Source organism: Equus quagga, chromosome 17 (genome assembly GCF_021613505.1).
Source record: "Equus quagga isolate Etosha38 chromosome 17, UCLA_HA_Equagga_1.0, whole genome shotgun sequence".
Classification (NCBI taxonomy): Eukaryota; Metazoa; Chordata; class Mammalia; order Perissodactyla; family Equidae; genus Equus; species Equus quagga.
Window position 1 is genome coordinate 50,615,164 of NC_060283.1, and position 24,455 is coordinate 50,639,618.

At 56.7% G+C, this 24,455-nt stretch overlaps 2 protein-coding genes across 7 annotated transcripts in view; both read left to right on the plus strand.

The window, feature by feature from the left end:
* CFAP65 (cilia and flagella associated protein 65) overlaps positions 1-9,550 on the plus strand; it is a 34,034-nt gene extending 24,484 nt beyond the window's left edge. For 4 of the 6 annotated variants that reach the window (XM_046642936.1, XM_046642939.1, XM_046642937.1 and 1 more), the window contains 13 exons: positions 7-73; positions 221-331; positions 2,339-2,530; positions 2,634-2,792; positions 3,935-4,078; positions 4,677-4,790; positions 4,992-5,099; positions 6,375-6,419; positions 6,649-6,851; positions 7,307-7,435; positions 7,963-8,451; positions 9,114-9,251; positions 9,367-9,550. In XM_046642936.1, coding sequence (XP_046498892.1) covers positions 7-73; positions 221-331; positions 2,339-2,530; positions 2,634-2,792; positions 3,935-4,078; positions 4,677-4,790; positions 4,992-5,099; positions 6,375-6,419; positions 6,649-6,851; positions 7,307-7,435; positions 7,963-8,451; positions 9,114-9,251; positions 9,367-9,499 — 2,032 coding nt within the window. In that variant the 3' untranslated portion in view covers positions 9,500-9,550. Of the gene's footprint in view, positions 1-6; positions 74-220; positions 332-2,338; positions 2,531-2,633; positions 2,793-3,934; positions 4,079-4,676; positions 4,791-4,991; positions 5,100-6,374; positions 6,420-6,648; positions 6,852-7,306; positions 7,436-7,962; positions 8,470-9,113; positions 9,252-9,366 lie in introns of those variants that run through there. The other 2 variants (XM_046642940.1, XM_046642941.1) reach the window with 2 other exon arrangements.
* Positions 9,551-19,538: 9,988 nt separating this feature from the next.
* On the plus strand, positions 19,539-22,312 carry CRYBA2 (crystallin beta A2). The gene is made up of 4 exons (XM_046642727.1): positions 19,539-19,699; positions 20,485-20,626; positions 21,744-21,886; positions 22,165-22,312. Exons 1-4 carry the CDS (start codon positions 19,539-19,541, stop codon positions 22,310-22,312), a joined length of 594 nt encoding a protein of 197 aa, XP_046498683.1.
* Positions 22,313-24,455: the final 2,143 nt, after the last annotated feature.

Below are 24,455 nucleotides of genomic sequence, written 5' to 3' on the forward strand. Positions count from 1 at the left end.
TTCCAGCCACCTGTTCATCGGCACTGATCGTCTCCCAGTGCTCTTCAAGGTGTCCCACGGCCGGGAGATCCTGGTGAGGCCTAGCACCCTGGTCCCGTCCTGGACAACAAAGAGAGGAGCAGAGAACCGAGCTCCCCACAGAGCTGGGGTCCAGATCTCTCTGCTAGGTGCTTCAGTTCCCCCCAGGAAGGGGTGCTACTCATGGGCTTTCTATTTTCAGCTGAATTTCATAGGTGTGACAGTGAAGCTGGAGCAGAAGTACGTGCACTTCACCTCTACTAGCCACCAGTTCACCCCTGTCCCCATCGGCGATACACTGCCCCCAAGGCAGGTCAGTGGTCGACATCGTCCTGGTCACCAAGAGGCTTAAGGATCAATCTCCCTGTGTCTGCACTTGCCCTTGACGGGGTGACAAAGACCCTGCCATTCAGCAGCCCTCACCCCAGGAGGTGGGGCTGCAGATTGAACCCCGAGATTGAGCAACTGGGAGACACCAGAGGCGAGAAGCTGCAGCTTCCTGTGCCTGGTGCTAAGCCCTGTGCAGCCTTCAGTGCCTTTCCCCTGGCACAGGGCTCTGCAAACTTCTTTGACTGCGAACCACACTAATGTATTTGGGATAATAACCCAGTACTTACATACACATACAACCAAAACAAAAGTATCACAAATCAATATGTACGCTACTACATGCAAAGCACTCTGATGTTTTCCTTTTTATTTTATTCTTTTCTGCTTTTAAAATGCTGGACATGACCCACTCGATTGGTTTCATGACCTACTCACTAATCGGTCTCAGCCACTGTTTGAAAATCACTGCTCCAAAATCAGACACTGGAATGGGAAAAACTGGAATGTGAATCCTCATGAAGCTATAGAACTTTCTTTATTAATTGGAGGGAATCAATTTCCTTTGCTCTGAAAATGTGCATTGGAAATCTCCAAGAAGGGGACATGGTGTTTTTCCAAACATTTCTTAGCTCTGAAATTTCCCACTTAGAAGTCCTTGTGTTTCTGGGCAGGAGTCTCTGGCCATTCAGCCTAGAGGCAAAGGAATGGACCTTCTGGACCTGAGAGGAGGTCCCCCAGCCCCGAGGTCTGTTCACTTCCCTACACTACCCTATACCACCCTTTACCCTGTGGGCTTCGCAGAATGCCCTGGGGCTGGCCATTCCCAAGCCTGCAGAAGCCCAGACTCTTGAAAAGGAAAGCAAAGACTCATGTGCCCCCCGGAGAGCTTTCCAGAGAGACCAGACCACTCCCCTGTGGCCCTGAACATAGACAATGGAAAATGCCCCCAGATCCAGAGCCAGAAGACCCAGTCATGCCTCCAACCAAACTCCACAACTGTGGCCAAGCTTCCTCTGTCATTTTTGAGATGATGACACATGGTGGCTTGGACCTGCAAAAGGTCGGTGGAAATAGAGAGAAGTGAACAGATGTAATTTACATTCTGGAGGCAGAATCATTGGGACTTGCTGGGGATTGGATCTGGGAAGAAAGAGAAAGGGAGGGATTAAGGATGTAGTGGATTCCTAGTTGGATCTCCTGGGAATATGTAGTACCTTTTGCCGAGAGGAGATAAACTGGGGGTAGGAATAGGTTTTAGAGTGAAGAGTTTGGTTTTAGCCAAATTTGAGATGCCTATGAGACAACCAAGAGGGGTTGTCAAGTGGAAGTTGGATACAAAGTCTGGAGCTCAGAGGATGGTCCAGGCTAGAGAAATTAGTCAGCATATTCAGTGCTGAGAAAGATGAGGGGGCCAGGCCTAAATCCAGGTGAAGTCTTTGTTCCTTCTGGCTTCCATTTTCTCATCTCTAAAGTGGAAGATTGAACCAGAAGATCTCTGGTTTCTTCCAGGACATTCTGTTATTCCCAAACTTTGGAGTTAGTCTCGGGACCTCAGACCTTCCTCTGCTCCCTTATCTACCTTCAAGCAGGACTGCCTCTAATGGCAGACTTGGAAAGTGGCAGCCTCATGGGTGATTAGAACAAGAGCCTAGAAAGCGATGAAGGGTCTGGATGGTGCGTGCATGGACATTTCCGTAAATTCCAACACTAGGGACACGAGCATTAGTGTCCCCTTATACCTTGACAAAGGTAAGTTGAGAGCAAATAAAATAAGGGTTGTAGATTATCCTAAAATGTCACAGCCTGAAAATACAGTTACATCCTTCTTGGATGATCAAGCCATTGGGGAAATCAGAGGTATTTGGGAGCTCTGGGACTGTAAAGGTGACATCGTGGAGCTCAACCTGTCCCACAGTGGACATGGAACCCAGGCTCTCTGCATTGCAGCTCTGAGCTGGTATGGAGATTTCCCCATTCCTGCCCTCTGCAGATTTATGAGCTGTATAACGGTGGTTCCGTGCCCGTGACATATGAGATCCAGACCAACATCCTGTCGCAGGTTCAGGAGAAAAATTTCAATCACCCCATCTTCTGCTGCCTCAACCCGCAAGGGGAGATCCAGCCAGGAACGACGGCTCGGGTCTTGTGGATCTTCTCGCCCATTGAGGCCAAGACCTACTCCGTGAGCAGCAGCCTGGGCTAATGTGGGGATGGGGGGTTGGAGTTGGCCTTCTCAGCAGGCCTTGCTCTGACCAGTTCCTTCTCCTAACCTCCCAACTTCCCAGGTGGATGTGCCCATACACATCCTAGGATGGAATTCAGCCATCATCTGCTTCCAGGGAGTGGGCTATGACCCCCATGTCATGGGGGACACAGCCCCATTCCACAACATCTCCTCGTGGGACGACAGCTCCATACCCTCTAGGCTGATGGTTCCTGGACAGGTAGGGGGAAGGGAGCTGGGAAGGCCTGAGGCCTCAGAGGAGGCTGAGGGCCCACAGTGGCCAGTGCAGAGGGATGGGGAGGCTGAGAAGGAAATGAGATGGAGATGAGAAGGGAGGGATGAAGAGGGGAAGCCTGGACCAGCCCTCCTCCAGATTGAGGAGGCAGCACCAGCTCCATGAGAGGCTTACCCTGCCACCTAGTGCCCACAGCTGTTCCTTCTCAAGCCACGCCACCTGCTTCACGGTCCTCTAGCCACCCTCTTCTCTGGGCATTGGGATGAAGGTATTGGAATGAGTATAAAGAGGCTCCCCCATTCTAGGGCTCTGACGGATTATCTTCATGCAGAATAGCCCCTCTCTTAGACATATATGGGTGGTGCTGAAAGATATCTAGGGTCGACAACACTACTTTTAGTTCACACACTCCTAACCGTTGGGAGATCTGATGCGTTCCCCCCATCCATCCATCCATCCATCCATCCATCCATCCACCCACTTCTCCATCTATCTTTCTGTGTGCCTATCCAGTCACTATCCACCCATCTTTCACCTGGCCACCCTTCCACTCCTACCCTCGTTGGACTTCTACTGCAGGATGAGCACTGTGGAGGTCGTGAGGACACAGACGAGAGCCAGACAAAGCCCCACTCAGTGGAGGCACTCAGGACCTGGACAGAGAGAAAGTGCCCCTTCCATGTGGGCTCAGTCTTTCCAGACACGTACAACACAGCTCCTGTTCTGTGCCCAGGGAGGATGCCAACAGCCCATCACCTATTAATTTACAACCATCCTTCAGGCACTCAAATTATGTTGGCTTTTTTTCTGTCTTTTCTAAATGAATTCTGAGTTCCCATTTTAAGGTCAAAATCATAGGCTTTAGAGTGAGAATGTCTAGCTTTATCCCAGCTGTGCCTGTGAGAGATCTTTGGAAAAGTTATTTATGCTCTCTGAAACTTAGCAGCACATCTGTAAAATGAGGATAAGAATAGGACCTATGTCATAGGCCACTGGGAGCCTCAAATGCATGTAAATTGCCTACTGTGGTGCCTGGCCTGTTGAAAGTACTCAGTAACTGGTAGTGGTTGCTATGGTTATTATTTCTTCACCTGTTGCTGTTGCTGTTGTGTTGTCTCCAACAACAGAATGTCTTCCTGTCCCAGTCTCATATCTCCCTGGGAAACATTCCTGTGCAGAGCAAGTGCAGCCGCCTGCTATTCCTCAACAATGTCTCTAAGAATGAGACAATTGCCTTCGTCTGGCAGCTGAGGCCTCTAGATTTTGGGGAGGTAAGAGTCCCCTGTGTCCACAGAATCAGAACCTCCATCAGGGCTCCAGACCCACCCCACCCCATTACATTGTATTCCATCTCATCCCATCCCATCTCATCCCATCCCATCTCACTCCATCCCATCCAATCCCACCACATCCCATCTTACCCCATCCCACCCCATCCAATCCCATCTCATCCCATCCCATTTCATCCCATTCCATCTCATCCCATCCCATCTCATCCCATTCCATCTCACTCCATCCCATCCCATCCCATTCCATCTCATCCCATTCCATCTCACTCCATCCCATCCCATTCCATCTCACTCCATCCCATCTCATCCCATTCCATCTCATCCCATCCCATCTCATCCCATTCCATCTCACTCCATCCCATCCCACCCCACCACATCCCATCTTACCCCATCCCATCTCATCCCATCCCATCTCATCCCATCCCATCTCATCCCATTCCATTTCACTCCATCCCATCCCATCTCACCCATCCAACCCCACCCCATACCACTGCATGCCATCCCATGCCATGCCATCCCATCCCATCTTGTCCCATCCCATTCTTATGAAGCTCTAGAGTCTCCTTCCCCAAATCAACAGGTGTCTGTGAGTCCTATGAGAGGGAAGGTGGCTCCTGAAGAGTCAGTCCCATTTGTGGTGACCTTAAAGGCCTCAGTGCATGCCAGCTTCTACAGCGTGGACCTGGTATGCAAGGTAAGATCAGCCCCAGAGAGAAGCTTGGATGGAGCATAACTCCCAGCCCTGGGGGTGGGGATAGGCTATAAGATCCCCAGACCCCCAGGGAGAGGCAGGGGCCAGCCCCTGGAAGAGTGAGGGGCCCATGGCACAGGGCCCGGACAAGGCCTGGCTACAGGCCCACCAATCCTTGGTCTTTCTCCTTGTCCTGGGCCACAGGTGTACCAGCATGAACTCCTGAAGCAGTACAATAAGGAGCTGCAGGAGTGGAAGGATGAGAAGGAGCGACAGGAAGTGGAGTTCACCATCACAGATAAGAAAGTGAAGGTGAGGAGGGCAGAGTGGGCCTTGAACACTACAGATCCTTCTGACTCACCTTACCAGAGGGGACAGAGGTGGCGATCCAAGGTGGTCCTACATGCAACACTGGCCAGCCTGCCGTAAGAGACTAGATTTCTTTCACTAGATTAAGCATAGCATCTTCCCAGGCGACTCTGGATACAGAAGGTGGCTGACCATCGCCTGCTTCACGTATTTAAAGAGTTCGTACTAAGTGCTGGGCACTGAGGGCCCAGGGAAACAAGGCAGAGCTCACCTTCCGATGGAAGGCAGTGTGGTATAGTGGTTTCTGGTGTAGGCTCTGGACACAAATTGCCCGACTTTGATTGCTGGCTTTGAGGATTTTTAGTTCTGCGATCTTGGCCAAGTTATTTAACCTCTCAGTTTCCCTCAACTGTAAAATGGGGGTGATATGACCCCTGGGCTTGGCTTCAAGATGATCCAGAGTGGGGGCATAGACGAGACAAGCTTCACTGGGAGTTGCTGATTTTTGGAACTGGATGGTGGGTTACAGAGGATTCTTTGTAGCCATCTCTCCACTTTTGTATACATTTGAAATTTGCCATATTAAGAAGGTTAAAAATAAAAGTTTTAAAAGTATTTTTAAACGCAAGTCAAGTAGTATCTGCTTCATAGAGTTGTGAGGATTAAGTAAGCTAATACGTGTGTCTACAGCAGTGCCTGGCACCTGGGCATCCACGAAACATGGGCTATTAGTATTTGTGGGGGAGACCAATAACAGACATGAGATAAAGCATCCGTATTGGTCCCCCCTACTCCCTTTTCAATATATCCCTGTGGATATTCTTGCACCTTGATCACCTCTGCATCCACCACGCTGAAGCCCCAGGGAGGCACCTCTCCCCTCTGAGGCTCTGGCCCAGCTGTGAATGCAAATCAAGCCTTGAGGGGATGGGAAAAGGGATTTTCAAATTAAGTCTTAATAAGGAAGGCTGTTTCCTTGTCAAACCAAACCACAAAGCTCCAGGACACAAGCTCCAGGGCATTGGGGCAGCCTGTACAAGTCGATGGCATCTCCTTCTCTTTCCTTCAGTTGGGTAACCACATTTTCCTTGTCTGGGGGCAGCAGTTCCATAGGGAAGTTTCTGGAAGAGGGTGTGACTGGATTTGGGGCAGGAACAAGAGGGCAGCAGGTCCCAGCATTGGCTTCAGGCCCTCTGTGGGCCAGCAGGAAGGGTAGGAAGAGGGGAGTCCCCCCTCAGGCTTCTTGTATCCTAAGCAAGGGTCTCTTTGCTTCCACAGAGAAGGGCCTATTGCGCAGCCTGTGAACCTGTGAGGAAGTACAAGGTGAGGCCATAAGCCCCAGGCCTATCTCCTTGGGATAACTTGAGAGAGCTCACTCTCAGAGATGCCTCCAACCCCGGGGAGAGCCTCCTGGAAGGGAGGGACAAAAGTGCCAGTGGGTGGGGTCACACCCCTATGTGGCCCAAAAGGAACTGGTTGGGGGCTAGGGACCCATCGGTGATAAGAATATGGTCCCCAAATCTTGGTCCTCCATGTCTCTCACATCCCAAAGACGCTGCCCCCCATCAAGAACCAGCAGTCTCTCAACCGGCCTGCCAGCTGGAACCTTAAGATCCCAAAGGAGGAGACATCCTGGCCGTGCCCCCAGCCACCCTCGCCAGGCATGCTCTGCTTGGGCCTCACTGCCCGCGCCCATGCCACCGACTACTTCCTGGCCAACTTCTTCTCTGACTTTCCCCGTCACTTCTTGCACCGGTGAACTCTCAGGGAGGGAGGGATCTCCTTCCTCTGCTTTCTGCCCCCTCTCCTCCTCCAGAACAGGGGCTGCCCAGACCCAACCCTTGCTGAAGGCTTGGAGCAAGTGCAGTGGTGATGGGGCTAATGGGGCTCTGCTGGGCCCAGGATGTCCCCATTACTGCTTAAGCCTTTATGAGAATGGGGACAAAAAGCCAGAGCTCCCTGGGGAACCCACTTAGGCCTCTGCACACCTCACTTCCTCCCATCTCCAACTTGGAGCCTCTCAGGTTCTGCACTGACTCTGGGGGTTGGGCTTGGTCCCCTGAATGCAGTAGCACTACATATAGTTAAGGCTGGGTCTGCCCGAAACTCATCTATGTCCTCATGATTGCACGGCCATCACCATTGCTTGTGCACCCAACCCCAGCATGGTGGCTTGCCCAGGCTACTCAGAATGTCATGGCCTTCCCCAGGGATCTGCCAAAGAGGAAGCAACCCAGGGAAGAGTCAGAACCTTCTGAGGAAGAATCTCCTGACAATTGGACCCATGTCTCCAAGCAGAAGAAGCAGCTCCTGGTTGACTGTCTCACCACCATCATCAGGTGACCCTGCACCCTCATCATCACCCGCCCCCCATGTCTCCAGCTCATTCAGTCAACTCTGGGTGTACCCACCACCTCTGAAGTCCCAGCCCTTCCTTTCCTGAAAAACAGAACTTCCTTAAAACATCCTTCCACTGATGACCCCAGGCCCTCCAGGATGGAGCTGATTGGAGGGATCCTCAGGGCTGGGTCTGGAGTTCTGCCCTGTTCATGGCGGGGAGATCAGGTCTGGAGCCAGTTCACTGTCTCCCCAAGCCTCCTGCCTTTCCTCTGTGCAACTCTCACCTCCTGGCTCCACCTCCACCATATAATGTTCACCTCTAAGACTTCATGGGGCCCAGAGATGCCTTCCTCTAAAGAAGGGTTGGGAGGGGCAACTGACCAACAGCTCCAATCCATCCTGCACCTAGCACCTGTTTGTAGACACACTAGGCAAGAATCACCCTTTGGGGTACCCCAGAGCCAGAGCCCTACAGGAAGCTGCCAGGCTTCTCATCAAGGATCTTCTCCTCCTCCCTGCCACCCAGGGGCCTGCTGGAGGACAAGATCTTCCACGAGGCTGTGGACCAAAGCCTGGTGGAGCAGATACCTTACTTCTGCCAGTTCTGGAGTGAGCAGTCAGCCAGGTTCATGGCCAAGAACAGCAGCCTGCACTTAGCGCCAGTCCTGTCTCCGTCCTCCAGTAGCTTTGAGGACAGCAGGAGCAAGGAGCAGGAGGAGGACAAGCTGAAGCCAGGGAAGAAGGAAGCGGGGGAAGAAAAGAAGGATGAAGAGGAAGAAGAGGCGCTGGAGGAGGAAGAGGAGGAAGAGGAGGAGACGGAAGAAGAGGAGGAGACGGGCAAGGAGGAGCTGGAGGAGGAGGAGCTGGAGGGGAACGAAGAGAAGTTGGGCTGGGTAGGGGTTGGGCCCACGATGCAGCCCATGTCCCAAGAATCCCTGAAATGGCAGTGGCAGCAGCAGCTGAAGGTCATAGTGAAGGAGGAGCAAGAGCGGGAGGAGAAGGAGGCCATCAGCCGGTGAGCAGCCAGACCCAGGTGAGGGTTTGGAGGGGGGCTGCGTGCAGAAGGATCCTGGGAGGCATTGGTATGCTGGGGCCAGCCTCTGCCTGTGTGCTGGTCTCTTCCCATTGACATCGCATTTGTAGCTTAAGATTTCCATGGGAGTATTTACAGAATGGCGATCTGAGCTTTAATTTTTTCTTCAAGACCCTGCTATTGACATTTACTAGCACACCACTTCCAGGAGGATAGGTATAGTCTTCAAAGTCTCTTAAATGGGTTTCTAGAGTCAGGAGAGAAGTACCACCTTGCCTTGGGGCTGTTCTGTCGTCGCTTTCTGTCTGTTGGGATTCCTTGGGCCCCACCCAGTACCTTCTGCACCCACTCATCGCTGGATCGATGCCCTTCCCCAAACCTGGCCCTGGGATGGGGACTATGATTGCTTGGGTTCGAATCCCACCACTTGTACCAGCGGCTTGAAGTTTGGCAACTGGGTCTCTAAGCTACAGTTTGAGCGTCTGTAAAATTGGAACAAGGATGCCTCAGAGTGTTGGGAGGGCAGGAAGTTAAATGAGAATCCACGCAGAGCACGCGGCACAGGCTAGAGCACAGAGGAGGCCAGCGGAGAAGGTTAGCGCGCTGGGTGGCCGCGCTGACACCGGCGCCCCTGCCCGCCACAGGCTCCCAGCTTTCGCCAACCTGCAGGAGGCGCTGCTGGAGAACATGATCCAGAACATCCTGGTGGAGGCGAGCCGCGGGGAGGTGGTGCTCACCTCTCGGCCACGCGTCATCGCCCTGCCGCCGCTGAGCTTGCCCAGGTGGGGGCGCCCGGGCCACGCGGACGACGCGGGAGGGGCGCGAGGGGCGGCATGGGCATGCAGGCTCAGCCCAAAACCTCGCCTCCACCCCTACCTGGGGCTTTCTGTCTTCCAGCGTTCCGACTCCCGACCCGCCGCCGGTGGCGCCCCTGGGGCCGCAGCAAGCGGAGGCGCCCCACCCGATGGCGCCGCCCCCTACCGACTATTTGCAGACCTCAGGGCCCAGCCGCTCCGACTTCCTGCCCTAGGTTCCGCCCGGCCCTCTCTCCACCTCCCCGCCAGTAAATCATCTAGCCTTTTTGTTATATCTGCCTTGACTTTATTTCCCCAACGCGGTTGGAACTCGCGCGCGCTCTCAGAGGGACAGATGGTGGAAGAGGCCGAGGTGACCGCAGCGACTCATTGAAGGTTTAGGGGCTGGGAGGTTGCGCCTCTTGGCTTCACACCGCAGCTGGTCTGGAGGTCTCGCTGCTCGCTGCCAGAATCCAGTCTGGCCAGTGGAGGGCGCTGCGAGCGGGGCCTGGCTGGCCTTTGCCCCAGCGTAGCCTGGTGGACAGGAACTCAGTGCCAGGCCTGGTCTGCGCGGCAGGTGGCCACCCCTCCCCTTTCTCTGCTGCGCCGCGGCGCCCCCACCGCCAGCCTTTTCTTTCAGCATCTGCTGAGTTCCCTGGACTCTGCTAAGAAGTTGGGAAGGAAGGGAAACCGAGGCACGTCGCCGAGGGCCAAGATCTAGACTCTGGGACGCGGGTAGAGGCCACCGTTAGACAGCAGACCACAGACCCTACTAAGCGACTCTCATCGTGCATCTGAATCCCCAGACCAGGGATGTCCCGCCCTCCCTAAGATACTCACCTCCCTGCTCCCCCTAACCTCCACCCGGGAGCCTCTGTCCTCTGCTCCTCGGCTCCTCCCCCTCAGAGGCAGGTGGGTGGAAAAATGACATCTGGTGTTGTTCCAGAGGGCCCAGGTCCCCTCCACCCTCCCTCCACCCCTGCTGCCAAGGCCTGCGAGGAGCTCCGGCCCCAGAGCCCGGGCGCAGGCAGGGAGAGGGTGGGGGGCGCTCCGCCTCCTCTGAGTCAATATTTGCCCCGAGCAAACGGGCGCCCGGACAGGTGTGAGTGTGTGTGTGTGTGTGTATGCGTGTCTAGGGGCGGGGACTGAACAGGCCGTATAAGAGCGCGCTGAGCCCAGGCTCCGGCACAAGCTCCGGGGCGGGGGCTGGGGACGAAGCCAAGCAGGGCCAGGCCGGGTGGAAGGTGGCCAGGAGGGGAGGGGCGGACCAGGCTCGCACCTGTGGTGGCCGCCGAGGCCGCCGACGTGTCAGCCGCAGATGCACGCAGGTGAGGGCGGCGGCTAGCGGAGCGCTGTGCGGCACTGCGCTCTCGGAAGACCAGGACCCAGTGATCGCCGAGGGCCACAGCCAGTCCCCGGGCCCTCCGCTCCCGCCCCGCGACGAGCCCCTCGCACAAACCGGACCTGAGCGTTTTGTTCGTTCGGCTCGCGTGAGGCAGGGGCGGCCTCTCAGCACTCGCCCGGGGGCCCGCCCGATCGCCACGCAGGCACCTGCCACCGCCGCCGCCATACGGGTCGGAGAGGCTGTGCGCCGCTCCCAGGGGAGATCCGGTTCCCATCTGGCCCAGCCCGCCCTGCCTTGTCCTGCCCGCAACTCCGGGGCAGCCTGACTCGATTCCGGGTAACAGGGGCCGGCCGAGCAGGCTCCACTAGGTGGTATAGGGGCTGTGGCCGGAACAGGGGCCCTTCTGGAGGTGGACAGCCAGCTTCCAGTCCGGCTCTGTCCCAGCGACTTCTGTGGCCTTGGGCAAGTCATTGCCGGGCCACTCCTGGGTTTTCCTACTTGCACAATGAAGGGGGTTGGTCTGGCCACCCTCTCCTCCTCAGTTGCCAAATCTTGGTTTCTGGGCTTCTAGCAATACGTTTGAGCCCCTCCCCCCAAACCTGACGGGAAGATGGAGGTCCCCAAGGGGTTGGAGCAATAGCTGTGAGGGGTGGAAAAAGGGGGGGGGGGGGGGGGGCTGGAACCAGGATGGACAGCAAGTCCTCTCCTCCAGGTCTCTTTGGTGCTGACATCCACAGGGTCCACTCCCTGCCATCTCCCTGGCCCTCTTTCAGTCTTCCCATGTCTGAGACAGACAGACTGTCAGACTGACTGAAAAGGACAAACACAGGGTCTGGGGGAGCCCTTGCCTGTTGGGGTCCCCATGCACAGCGGCTTACCACCTTTCCCGAACCTCATAATCCCAAAGCCTCTTGTTTCAGCGAGCTAGGGTGGGGGTGAGTCTAAGTGGCCCTCAGCTCAGGCAGAAGTCCATGGGTTATTAGCCACAACCCAAACCTGGGACAGATCATCTCGCTTTCCAGTGACTTGGATCTGACAAGGGGGAGGGGGAGGGAGATTACCCTAGACCCCTGGCCTCTGGCTGGGAGAGCCCAGAACTGAGGGCTCCCCACAAGGGCTGGGGTCAGCTGAGCCCCTAGCTGAGTGCTCTCCTGTCACTCCAGGTGTCCTTCATTCCTCCTCCCAAAATTGATGGTGATGCTGAGCCAGCCCCAGAGGGAGGGGCCAGCTGTAGGCTGGGGTGGAAGGAAGTCTCCTTGGACAGCAGTAAGAGCTCCAGTTTCCCCTTAGGGTGAAGAAGTGTCATGGGGAGGGGCTGTACCCCGCCCCCCCCACCCCCGCACACCCAGGCAGAGGGAGCCCCCAGGGTGATGGGAATGAGGGTTAGGAGTCACTGGCCGCCTCTGGCTCCAATGTGGATGTTCCTAGAGGTGCTGTTTTGTCCCTTCCACACCTCCCCCCACTGCCACCCGTCACCCACCTACCCCAGGCCCCACGGGGTCTACTGAGCCCTTGGTACAGAGAGAGGGAGGGGGAAGGGATGAGATGGCTCTGACAGATCCCAGGCAGGTCTGGGGAGAGGGCGGACTGCAGGTGGGATCTGCACGCAGCAGCCCTGGGGAGGGGGGAGATCCATGGGTCCCGGGGCTTGGGTGTGTGCAGCCCCCATCCTGGCCTCCCCGACCAGGCTTCCGTCGTGGCCCAACCCTGTCCTCCTTGCCTGGCACTGAATGATTTGCCTGTCAGGGGCCTGGCCTGGCGCTGGCCTGTCTCCCCTGTGTCTTTGAGGGCTTCCTCTCCCTTCCGCCGTCAGGGAAGGGGGCTAGGGCTCCCCCTCTCTGGCTGGGATTCCAGATCTTGGGGCTGCACAAGGAAGATGCCTCCCTGGAAGGACCCCTCACAAGCACATGCACCCAGCAGCCCTTGGTGGGGGGAGGGAGAGAGGAATGAGGCCATTGTTGGGCTGGGGTCTGCCCCTAGGACGGAGAGCCACTGCCCCTTCCCCCCAGGGCCTAAGTTCCCCAGACCTCCACACCCCCATCCCCAAGGCCCCACATTTCCTGACTGTGGCCAGGGTTTGGGCCTCTCCTCCGGGTCCCTCCTCCCCTGCCCGGCCAGGGGCGGAGTCTCCAGGCGCCAGGCAGGCCTGCAGGTGTGGGGCTTGGAGGGGGGGGGTGCCCAGCAGCTGGTGTTCGAGGTGGCCCCCTCCTCCCTCCCCTTCCCGCTGAGCCTGCTTCCTGTCATCCCTGTCAGCACCCGGGGCGGGGGAGGGACAGGTAGTAGAGGAAGCAGAAAAAGGGACTGAGCAGTTGGAGTGAGGGCAGTGGTGTGCCCGGGAAGCAGCCAAGGAGAAATGGAGAGAGGAGAAAGATGAGAATGAGGGTGGAGAACACAAGGACAAGGACAGAGGGGGCAGCCCAGAGGGGTGTGAGAGCCACAGGGAATTTCAGGGCCCGGAGAGGCTGCAGACCCCTTCCCCCAAGACAGTGAAAGCAAGAGCGAGACACCAGAGACAGGCAGAGACAAGATGCCAGGGTAACCGAGGTGGAAAGCACAGTGTGTGTGGAGGGAGGTGGAAGCCGGGTGAAAACAGCCTCCACCCCACCCCACCCCACAGTGGGATGGGGAAATTACCCCCAACGGAGGAGAAAGAGGTGGCTTCTGGGTGGGCTGTAAATGGGACAGCCAGGGCTGGAGGAGGGGGGCATAGCCCTATCTTGGGAGACCCATCTCTCCCCTTTAAAGGGTAGAGGTGAAGAGGGGCACAGCTCAGGCCCCAGGTGGACACGGGGCTGCGAGCAATGAGGGGCATGCAACTGACTCCATCTCTCCCTTTCTCTCTTGGCCACAGCTGGACAGACGGACAGGTGTGCCAGCTGCCCTGCCCCACTAATTCTAGCCCAGCCTTGGAACTTCTGCATGTGGAGGCCACTCAGGGTCTATGTGAGAGTGGGGGGGCTCGGAAGTGGAGGCCCTGGGGGGAGCTCATACCCAGGTGCTAATCCCCATCCGGCCAGGGCAGAACCAGGGCCTCACTGACCTTCTTGGAGATTAGTCCCCATGGCGACAGTGGCAACTCGCCCCTTCACTCTGGCTCGGCCAGGTGTGTGTGGGGGAGCAGGCAGGCAGAGGCTGGGTGGGGAGGGGAGGGAGCCTTCCTGAGGCATCACAGGATCACAGGAGTCGGGACTGGGAGGCTCCCCCAGGATCAGCAGTTAGCTTAGTTTATGGGTACATAACCGAGGCCCAAAGAGGGGAAGTGACCCTCCCGAGGCCGCATATGAAGCCAGGAGCATCACCAGGACCAGAAGTTAGGCCCTGGGTTCCACTCCCAAGGGTCCTTTCCAGGAGAATAAAGGAAATTGGGATACCTCACCCCCACCCCTGACCTTCCCAACCCTCCCAAAGTGAGATCATTGGCAGAAGGGCTCAAATGGGGTGAAGCAGGAAGGTTCCCCATCCTGGGTGCTAGGCTGGCTTCCAGAGGGCAAGTGGGGAGGGGGATGCAGACCCCAAAGCTGTGCCAGTGGCCTGACTCCTCCCCCGACCCAGCCCAGCCCCAGGTGAGTGGAGAGAACCACTGGGCAAAGCCAATTATAAGCACAACCACAACTACAGTAATAGCCAAAATGTTTTGGGCGCCTACTGCAGGCCAGTTTCACATGCACTTAAATCTTCATGACAGTTTTTAAAACTATCATACCCATTTTACAGAGGGAAAAACTGAGAAGTAGAGTGCAAGTTCATCCAACTCATAAACAGTGGAGCTTTGATTTGAACCCAGGCGGCAGTGTGACTCCAGAGCCCACACTCTCAACCCTTTGCTGTCTGTATGCTCATGGGTGGGTGGCTGAGGCGATCCTCCTTAGGTGACCATGGAGCGGGCTGTGTGCCCGTGAAATGCATGAGGGCATACTCGTGTGTGACACCAACACCAAGCACCGTGCCTGGCACATAGTGCATCTTATTAAATGTTTGAGGAATGAGTGAGCAGATGGCTGCCCGTAAATGAGTGTGATGCTGAGGTGTCTATGGAATCCTAGAGGGAGACGGTTCAATGGGGATGCATGCAGGACCGTCCTGGTGCCTGTACTGTGTGAACGTGTGTATGTGTGTGCCCTCTCCCTGCTTCCCTGTGCCAGCCCCGTGTCTGGGTGAGTCGGTGGGGGTGAAAGCTGCCTCCCATGCCCCTGGATGGTGGTCAGTCCTCCAGCCCCACTCCGGACAGAGAAGAGGGGCTCTGCTTATAGTGGGATGGGACAATGGGTCTGTGCAGGTGGGGCTCCCACCCCCTCAGGAGCCACCTCTTTCGGGCCCAGCTGTCAGACCCTGCCTGAGCTGAGCTGGTCTCTCACCCGCCTTATCTCTGTCTCCCAGGAGACCAGCCCTCACAGCCCCAGGGAAGGTGCTCCTCTGCCTGTTCCAGGCTCCAGACCTGGAGTGGGGGCGGGGAGTGGAGGAGCAGGGCTGCAAAGGAGGGCTGGTGATGGTACCAGGGTGGGGGAGGGTGCCATTCACAGAATTTGCATCTTCAGCCACCAGAGCCCTGGCTGATTTCCCAGTTAAATGAGGGGTGAAGGGTGGGAGCAGGCCAACTTGAGGAGAGGACACTGGCCACTGCGCACCTCTCAGCTGCCCAGCAGTACTGAGAAGGTGGGCTGTTCGTGGGCTGGGGCTCCATCTAAGGGAGAGGTCATTTCTCTGGGGATTCTCAGGTCCCTTGCCTGACGTGGAGACCTGGGGATCCGCATGTCCTCCATATGGGATAGGGGTCTGAGTGGGATCTAAAGAAACAGGACTGAGTCGGAGGGTTTCTCTGGGGGATCTTAGGGTGCCCTATGGGGTGGGCATTTTGGTAGAATCACTGGGCGGTTCCTGAGGATTTCTCTGTGAGACCAGAGGTCCCTATATGAGATGAAGGACTCTATGAGGTCTAGGGAGGGGGCATTCTCTGAGGGTGATGAGACTCCTATGGGATCTTGAGGTCTCTTGGAGCTGTGGATTTGGGGATGCTGTGTGTGTCTACCTCTACCTAACTCCCCGCTCCACGCCCAAGGGCCGAGGCTGTGAATGTGGAGCAGGTAGGGGTGAGGGCGCTGAGCTGGCAAACAAAACCACCTGTGCATCCTTCCTTCAGGAAGCTCAGAGCCAACTGATCTGGGAAAACAAACAGGACCAGCTGCTGGGGGGTAGGAGGGGGCTAGAAGGGGGTTGGGTAAAGGGAGGCTGGGAGGCTGGAGCTGGACCAGCCTGGTGGAGAAAGGAGGCTGGGAGGGTGTCCATAGTACAGAGAAAGGACAGGGATCCCGGGGTCTCATTCTGGCACACCAGGAGGGCCTCCTGACAGCCCCTTCCCTGCCCCTTTCCTCAGTGGCTCCTTCTTCCCTTTCTTGGTGACTCAGGGGCGCAGAGCCAGGGAGGGGCTTGGGGGTGGGGGGACTCTGAGAGAGGTCTAGAGGTCCTCTGGGAAAGTGGCTATTGTCTGTGTTGGTGAGTGTGCCCATTTCTGAGAGAGCTGGTGGAAGACAGCCAGAACTATAAGCCATGACAAGACTGCGGGGGCGGTATGACCCACACACCATTGTCCTGATGAGGAAACTGAGGTGCAGAGGAGGGGAGAGGCTGGCTAGTGCCACACGGCTACTTAGTGCAGAGCCAAAGTCAGAATTTAGGGCTAGAAGAGGCCCTGCTCACACTCAGGGTCTCCATCCCAAATCCAAGCCGGACTCCTCCTAATTTGGATCTCGGCTGTCCTACCTCCCCACTTCCCCCCAGCCTTAGAACACACACACACACACACACACACACACACACACACTCCCCTCCTGCGGATTACGGTCCTCTGACCAACACCTGGACTGGAAGCTGCCCTCCCAGGTGGAGCACCGGCCCAGACCCCCAGCCCCAGCTCCCACAAACACAGTGTCCCGCTTCTGACAAGCCCCTGCACCCATGGGACGAACACCCAGCGTCCGCGTCATGGACCAGCGCAGACGCACAGCCTGACGCACTCCGCACCCGCGCCCGCCGCCCCTCCAGATCTCAGCCTCCCACCAACTCCCCCTCCCACGCAGCCCCACCGCGCCGCTTTCCACCCAGCGCGGCCTGCCAGCGCCCACTGGTGGCCGAATCCAGAACTGCCGGAGAGAGACGGGGGAGGAAGGGAGAGGGGACGGAAGGAGAGATTTGGTTCCTCACCTCCCACTCCGCTGCCGCAGCCCCGACTTGTGAGACCAAGGCCAAGGACCAGGACGCGAAGAGTCCAGGACTGGCTTTTGCCTCCCTCCATAGTTTGTATTTCCCCCTGTGGTTTAGGGGAAATTATATCCTACTTGTGGATGTCCAAACCCCCGCTAGGGTAGGGAGTCAGGGGAGTGGGCATGGTTCTGACCCCATCCCCAGTCAAACCTGGTTGTCCCTGCTCTGACTCAAACCCTCCTAACTTGGGCTTTACTCCCCACGTTCTAGGGCCCCATACTTTTGGCCTTCACCTTCACACACGTCATGATCCTCAACAGCAATTCCTCGCCCGTGAAAAAAGAGACCCAATGGAGGCTCTGGCTGCCCCCAGTGCCTGTTCTCAGCATCCCAGAATTCAGGGGTGGGGAGGTTGGTAGGATGGGCAAACCGTCACCCCTCTCATTGGAGAATTTCCTCAGTCTCATTGGAGAATTTCCTCTATCTTCCCTGCGCAGGGACATGGAGCTCCAGCTCACCACGTGCGGTTCACTCACTCATTCAAGTTTCATTGAGTGCCTACGATGTGTCCAATGTGCCCTGTGTGAGGTTTGAGGATAAAGATTGAGAACAAGGCTGACACAGCCCCTCTCCCCTTAAACAGAGCTGACGCTCTGGTATAAAGAAAGACACTCAGTACACCCTTAAACACCCATAAACAAAAGGTGAAAAAGAACTTTATAGAGTGATAAACAATATAAAGAAAGCAAGGTGATATCATGGACGGTAAATGCCAGGAACAGGGTCACCCAGGAGGTAATAAAGGAGCCAGCTGTGCCAAGATGTGACTGAGACACTCCAGGAAACGGGAAGAGCAAATGCAAAGACTCTGAGGTGGGAGCAAGGTCAGTATTTGGGGGAAAAGATGGAAGGCCACCTGGCATGGCTAGACTTCCAGGAGCTGGAGTGCTGCCTGCGGTCTGGGAGTCCTTTTACTCACAGGAGGTTGGGTAACTAGAGCACTAACTTTGGAGTCAAAGGTCTAAGTTCTAATCTTTTTCCAGCACTGGCTAGCTATGTGAATTTGGACAGGGCCCTGCACCTCCTTGAGCCTCACTTTCCACATCTGTATACCCAAACCTACCTCACTAGACTGTTGTTGAGTCTATAAGGAAAGCATCTGGCTCATGGGAACAACAAAATATTAATTCCCTTCTCATTCGCCCCTTCCACTTCTGCCGGGAATACCTTTTCCATTAAGGAAAACTCACACTTTTGCCAAAGGCTTTTGTGTCTGGAAAATTCTGCACGTTATGAGGAAATGTCCTCCTTGGAGCTTGCCTGGGAGCCTCAAGCCTTTCCCCCTCTTTCTCTCCCCCCCCCCCTCCCCCCCCCCCCCCCCCCCCCCCCCCCCCCCCAACACACACACCCAGCACTGGGATTGGGAACAGGAGCCTAGGACCTTCAGTCAAAACAGAAGCCCAGGTTCACATCTCAGTTGGGCCACTTCTCAGCTGTGACACCTCCTCGCCAACGTTCCGGAACGCTTCTGGGTCGCCGCATCTGTGAAATGCAAGGCAGTCGCGGCGCCTGCCTCATCGGCTGGGGGCGAGAATGAGCCGAGCGCACGCACGTAGAAGCTCTGAGCAGAGCGCCTGGCCTGAACTTCAAGGCGCTCAGTGATCAGCCGCCGGCTCTCAGCAGACGTCGGGACCGAGGCCCCCAGACCCTGGAGCTCTATCTGGCGGCTGGCAGCGCCGCGTTCCGGCCGCGCTCGGGTTGAAATGGTCTCCCTAGCCACGGTGGGGAGCCACTCCCTTTGTTACTATTATTCCTAAACGATTTGTAAACCCGCGCTCTGCCTGGGGCGGTTCAGGTTTCCTGCGCTCAGCGCCGCCTTGCGGGAAGTCCTGGTCCTCGCTTCCTCCCGGCCCCTCCACGACGGAAACTCCGGGAGCGGAAGCGCAGCGCAGGGTCTGTGAGGAACGGGGCTGCGATGGACCGATCCTCCAGGAGAAGAGGACTGAGGGGCTTGAGGAAAGTGGCCTGCGAAGAGCCTTGTCTACCTCCGCTCTAGCGTCTCCCCCTCGACCGACCTAGGGCTGAAGGAGAGGTGTTGTTTAGACGCTGGAAAGAACTTGCGCGCGCCTCGAGCTGGGAATGCGCTGTCTTAGGCCCCAGAGTGACCTGGTACCTCCGTCCCTGAGGGTCTGGGCCAGGGAGAGCGCTTTCTGTCCCGAGGTCGGGTGCGCCTTTCCTGGGTCAGGCCCCTAAAAGAAAAAAAGCGGAGTCAGCCTTGGCTGCGGCAGGCGTGGGACGTGTGCCTCAGCACTTTCCATTGTAATCCCCGAGGGCTGGGGCCAGATCGGCGGCTGCGGGAAAGGCCTCTGGCTCCCCAGGGGACACCAGAGCTGACCGCAGCCAGCCCGCTGACTCAGCTCCCCCCACCCCAGCGGAAGAGGGTGCGGGGAGAGGGGCGAGGCCTGGTATAAAGGCCCGCACGCCTGGCCCGCGCGCAGCCTCTCCATTTTCCTTCTGTACCGCGCTCACCCACCTGGTGAATACGCAGTGCTTGGGAGGGGTCTTTTCGGGGCGGAGGAGGGTGAGATGAAGGGGAGCCTCTAGCAGCCCAAGTCCAAGCCTGCCCGGGTCCAGCGTTCTTTACCCCCGACCCGCGTTGGGCGGGCCTGGGCCGGCGAGGGGGCTCGCTAGACGCTGAGCACTTCGTCCGGTCTTTCTCGCCCCGCAGCGGCATGAGCAGCGCCCCCGCGCCGGGCCCCGCGCCCGCCTGCCTCACGCTCTGGGACGAGGAGGACTTCCAGGGCCGCCGCTGCCAGCTGCTGAGTGACTGCGCGAACATCGGCGAGCGCGGAGGCCTGCGCAGGGTGCGCTCGGTCAAGGTCGAAAGCGGCGCGTGAGTGATCGCCCCAGCGAAGCTGGGCTGGTTGGGGGGTGCCGGGCTCCCCTGGCCCAAGCTCCTAGCCTGGGACCTCAGCTCCCAGCTCTCCGTTCCCCAGACTGTAAGCCCTGTGAGAGAGCCACCAAGACGGAAAAGCCCTTGGTCTCCCCCGAAGTCCCCAGACGCCGCAAGACAAATCATGGGAAAGAATGTATCCTCATGTGAGCTAAAGAGATAAAGATGAGGGGCGATCGTTTGCGAGTCTCCTGTGGAGCCAGCCTGAACTCCGAAGGGGTTCCCAGTGTAGTTTTGTCCTCCCCAAGTTTTTCTCTGTGCAAAATTAGATAGCTCTGCGCCTCGTTTAACAAAAGAAGCCAAGTCCCTTCCGCTCTCCCACCCTGGTCTCCTAGAGCCCAGGGCCCTCGGGAGAGCTGAGGCCGCCGAGCCATTGCAAGTTGCTACTGCAGGCTAGAAGGCTGCTGCATGTGCCTTTGCAGGCACCTAAATCCTTGAGGTAGGAGCGCTTAGTGGGATGATCTTCATTACCTGAGAAATTCTATCCAACCTGGGGGCCCTGAGCTGGAAGCCTCGGCCCCTCAAACTCCGGATAGCAGCCAGTTTAGGGTCTTTAGCCTCTGGAGGAGCTTGATTGCCATGCAGTGGGTACATCAAGGGAGGGGCCTGGGGTTGGAGAAAAAGACCAATTTCTCCGTTTTTCCAATCACAGCAAGCAAGGGGGAGAGGGAGGAAGGAATGAGGCTGAAGCAGATGCCTCCCCAGGGCCCCTTGTCTTTCCCCAGTTGGGTGGCCTTTGAGTACCCAGACTTCCAGGGACAGCAGTTCATTCTGGAGAAGGGCGACTATCCTCGCTGGAGCGCCTGGAGTGGCAGCGGCGGCCACCACAGCGACCAGCTGCTGTCCTTCCGGCCAGTGCTCTGCGCGGTGAGCACAGCCCTCCTCCTCCCCCTCTGCCTCCCAGCTCTTAGCTCCAGACCCTGGCCCCGCCACGGCGCCCCGGGAAGGCCGTTCACCCACTGTGTAGACACAATTCCTAGATGGGTGGTAATGGCATTACTTCCCAGAACCAGAAGGGTCTCGGAAAGTGTGGAATGTGGGCGTGAGCCAGGCGCGGGGAATCAGCACCACGGACAGCGCCGAGACCACGCCAGGCCTGAGCACCATCTGTTCCTCATGTCCAGTTGTCCACACGCATGAGCGAGCGCCACTGTCATCACGCAGCCCTGTGAGGTCGGGGTGGCTGCTGGTAGCCCCATACACAGGTGTGGAAATGGGGCTCAGAGGGGCAAAGTGACTTGTCCCAGGTCACAAGGGTTAACATGAAGATGAGAAGAGGGTCAGTCATTGTGTGTGTGTGTGGTGGGGAAAGGACTGGTAATGAATCAAATACACTGGAGGGGAGGACCTCACTTCCCATTTGTGCTGGCTTGGATACCGTACTGGTGAGGCCTGGGCCTAGGGAGCAGAGTCCAGAGAGTAGGTGCTGACTGGGCCCAGCTTCTCCATTCCCTCCAGGAGCCCTGCAGGGGGAAGGCCCTAGAACTATGGAAGCCTGGACCCAACCAATACTGATGACCTGACCCATCTGTTCTGACTCTGCCATCCAGCATCCCTTGGCTAGGCCCTACCCTGTGAGAGGCTGTGCCCAGGGTGCGGGGCAGGGGATTGGGTCGTCAATGAGGCCCTTAGAGAAACTGCCTTGGTGAATGGACCAGATTTCTCTCAGGACCTCGAATCTTCCTCCTGCAAAACAGGTCCATGTTACCAGATACCCTCTAGCCCTGACCTTGGAAGGATCTCTGGGAATCCCCGACTCTCACCCCTCCAACCAAAAGCCATAGAAGGGACCAGGCTGGGGACCTCTGAGCATTTCAACTCCCCAGACTGATGGAGCTGAAGGAGTGAACCCTGAGAGTGCTTTTGGAGCTTAAATGTCTGCACAGCTGGTGTGGGGCAGTGAGATTTGGGGAGTGGGGCTGAGAATGTATCAACATCTCTTTGGAGGGCCTGATCTGTCCATCCCCACCTGCCTATGCCTCAGAACCACGGTGACAGCCGCGTGACACTGTTTGAGGCGGACAACTTCCAGGGTTCCAAGTTTGAACTCACTGATGACTACCCATCCCTGCCCTCCATGGGCTGGGCCAGCAAGGATGTGGGTTCCATCAAAGTCAGCTCTGGAGCGTGAGTCCTGGGGCTGGAAGAAGGGAAATGAGAAGAGCAAGAAGGAAATGGGAACCAGGGAGGACGGAGGGGAAAGTTCATGGGGGTGCTAAGAGACATGTTAAAGAGAGATTTGGAAGACCTGGAGCAGTGGGCAGGGCAGGGAGAGATCCACATGGGGAAAACTGAAGCAGTGGTTTGGGGCAGAGGGGGGAGCTGAGAAAAGAGAACTACTAATGGAGAACAAAGGTGGGAGTGGCGCAGAGCCTACTTACCACCCTGTGCCTTCACTGGCTTAGGTGGGTGGCCTACCAGTACCCAGGCTACCGGGGCTACCAGTATGTATTGGAGCGGGACCGGCGCAGTGGGGAATTCCGTACCTACAGCGAATTCGGCACTCAGGCCCACACCGGGCAGTTGCAGTCCATTCGGAGAGTCCAGCACTAAGTTCCACGGCCCCAGCACCTCCCCAGAGGACCCTCAATAAAGGCTCCTGAATCTGCCTGCCCCTCTTGCCTGCTTGGTGTCTTGCTTTGTGATCTCTATCCTCATACTTCTGAGGGTCCCTCCCTGCCAATCTGATCCTCCCCTCAGGCTCCAGGACCTTTGACTATAGAGCATAAACTGGCTTAGGATGTACGTAGTTAGACTCTGATGGAGCTCAGAGGAAACTGCTGGTAAGAATCTCAGAGATCGGGCTGGCTTGTGGATGGTGTAGCAGTTAGGTTCGTGCACTCCACTTTGGCGGTGTGGGGTTCACTGGTTGGGATCCTGGGAACGGACCTACACCTCGCTCATCAAGCCATGCTGTGGCAGCCATCCCACATATAAAATAGAGGAAGTTGGGCACGGATCTTAGCTCAGGGCCAGTCTTCCTCAGCAAGAGGAGGAGGATTGGCAGCAGATGTTAGCTCAGGGCTGATCTTCCTAAAAAAAAAAAAAAAAAATTACGAAAAAAAAAAGACAGAAAAATGTCTCCAGGATCCTGTTAAATAGAACCAGTTTCAGCCCTCTCCTTGGTAAAAGCCCATCAGCTTGGGGCAGGGGTACTGCCAGCCCAGATGGCAGCTTTGCCATCCTTTAGTTGGGGTGCACACAGCCACACAGCAGGCTTATAGCTGAACTGCAAACTCTGCACCCCCCCCCAGGGCCAGGCACAGCTGGGCAGAGCCTTCTTAACTCTATGCAGGAGCTCTCCTGGGTTCCTCTCTCACCTCCAGGGCATTTCCAGCCTTTATCTTGCCCCTGGTTCTCTATCCAGCCCTGGGAAGTCTGTGCCCCTTTCCCAGCTTTATAGAATCTCTGCCTTGAAGAGGAGCAATGGTGTGAGAGGAGGAATTAGTGCAAGGTCCCTCTGCCTCCCAGGGCCCTCTGAGGGGGAAGACCAGTACCTTTCCTGTCTCTGAGCCAAGCCTCCAGACCTTTTGGCTGAACTATAACAATCCTTTACACAGTCTCAAGCTCCAGCTTTTGCAAAGCATTTTCATACCCCTCCTCTCAGCTGTTCAAAACAACCTCCTCTTCAGTCTTCCTCTCCTTCCCTAGTCTTCAGAGGATTAGTGAGCTGGAGAGTTACCACTCAGCCACTGACCACAGTGAGCCTGGGTTCTGGGGGAGGTGGCAGAAGCCCACAGCCATGGCAGGGCTGAGTGGTAACAGCCAACAGAGCCCCTGGCACCAGTGTAGTTTCTTCCCATTTCTTTCTTTGGCCCAGTTAATGATACCCTCATTCCTACATGGGCGTGGCTTCCAAGGCCCTGGGGGTCCCTTCATCCTGTCCCTCAGGGATGTTTATGTTTTCAAGCCCCCAGTGGACCTATCAATGGGGAGAGATGGCCCAGATCATCGCCTCAGCACAGGGGAGGCAGGACCATGTTGGAGAACAGTTGGACTTGGACCTGGAAGTCCCCAGGGGCCCAGTTGTGCAAAGTCAGGCAGCTGCTCCCTTGGGAAGAGCCCTGGATCAGAAGTCAGAGAACCTGGGACCCAATCACACAGCACCCTGAGCCTCAATTCCCTCGCTTGTAAACTGGGGCTACTGATCCCTGCCTTGTCTATCTCACAGGATTGTTGTGAGGATTCAACGAGAAACCCCTGAAAATGCTCATGGTGTCATGGAAAAGCACTGGGGCTGTCAACCTAGGGCCCTCCTTCCCCAGCCTCTTCCCGTGGATCCTGAGGTTGGGTTGGGGGACCAAGGGACAGAGCTCTAGGTGGGAAGTGAATTCTATTCTATACCTGGATGGGTTTGAGAGCCCATGGCCCCTGTTGCATTTGATCTCCCTAACATCTTCATACTTCAGCCCTTTCGTCAATGAAGAAACTGGGGCTCCTCTGAGAAGGAGAAGCCTTGATGAGGTCATACACTTAATTTGTGACAAAGCCAGGACTTGAACATGGGGCTCCTGACCCCAAATCCAGGCTGTTAAGTGGAGGCTGACCCAAGCTGTGGCTAAAAGCCTCAGGCCTCAGCAGAGCCCCAAACCATTGTGGGCTCCAGAGGCACCTGGGGTTCCTGCCTGCTCACAGACTCCTAACTGTCCCTTTGGGGGATAATAGTAGCAATAGCTAAAGGCACAGAGCCTTGTCT

Coding starts and splice junctions, on each gene's coding strand:
- CRYBA2 (XM_046642727.1), top strand. CDS start 19,539: ATGAGCAGCGCCCCCGCGCCGGGCCCCGCGCCCGCCTGCCTCACGCTC. Junction 19,700..20,484: donor GTCAAGGTCGAAAGCGGCGC/GTGAGTGATCGC, acceptor GTCTTTCCCCAG/TTGGGTGGCCTTTGAGTACC. Junction 20,627..21,743: donor TCCGGCCAGTGCTCTGCGCG/GTGAGCACAGCC, acceptor CCTATGCCTCAG/AACCACGGTGACAGCCGCGT.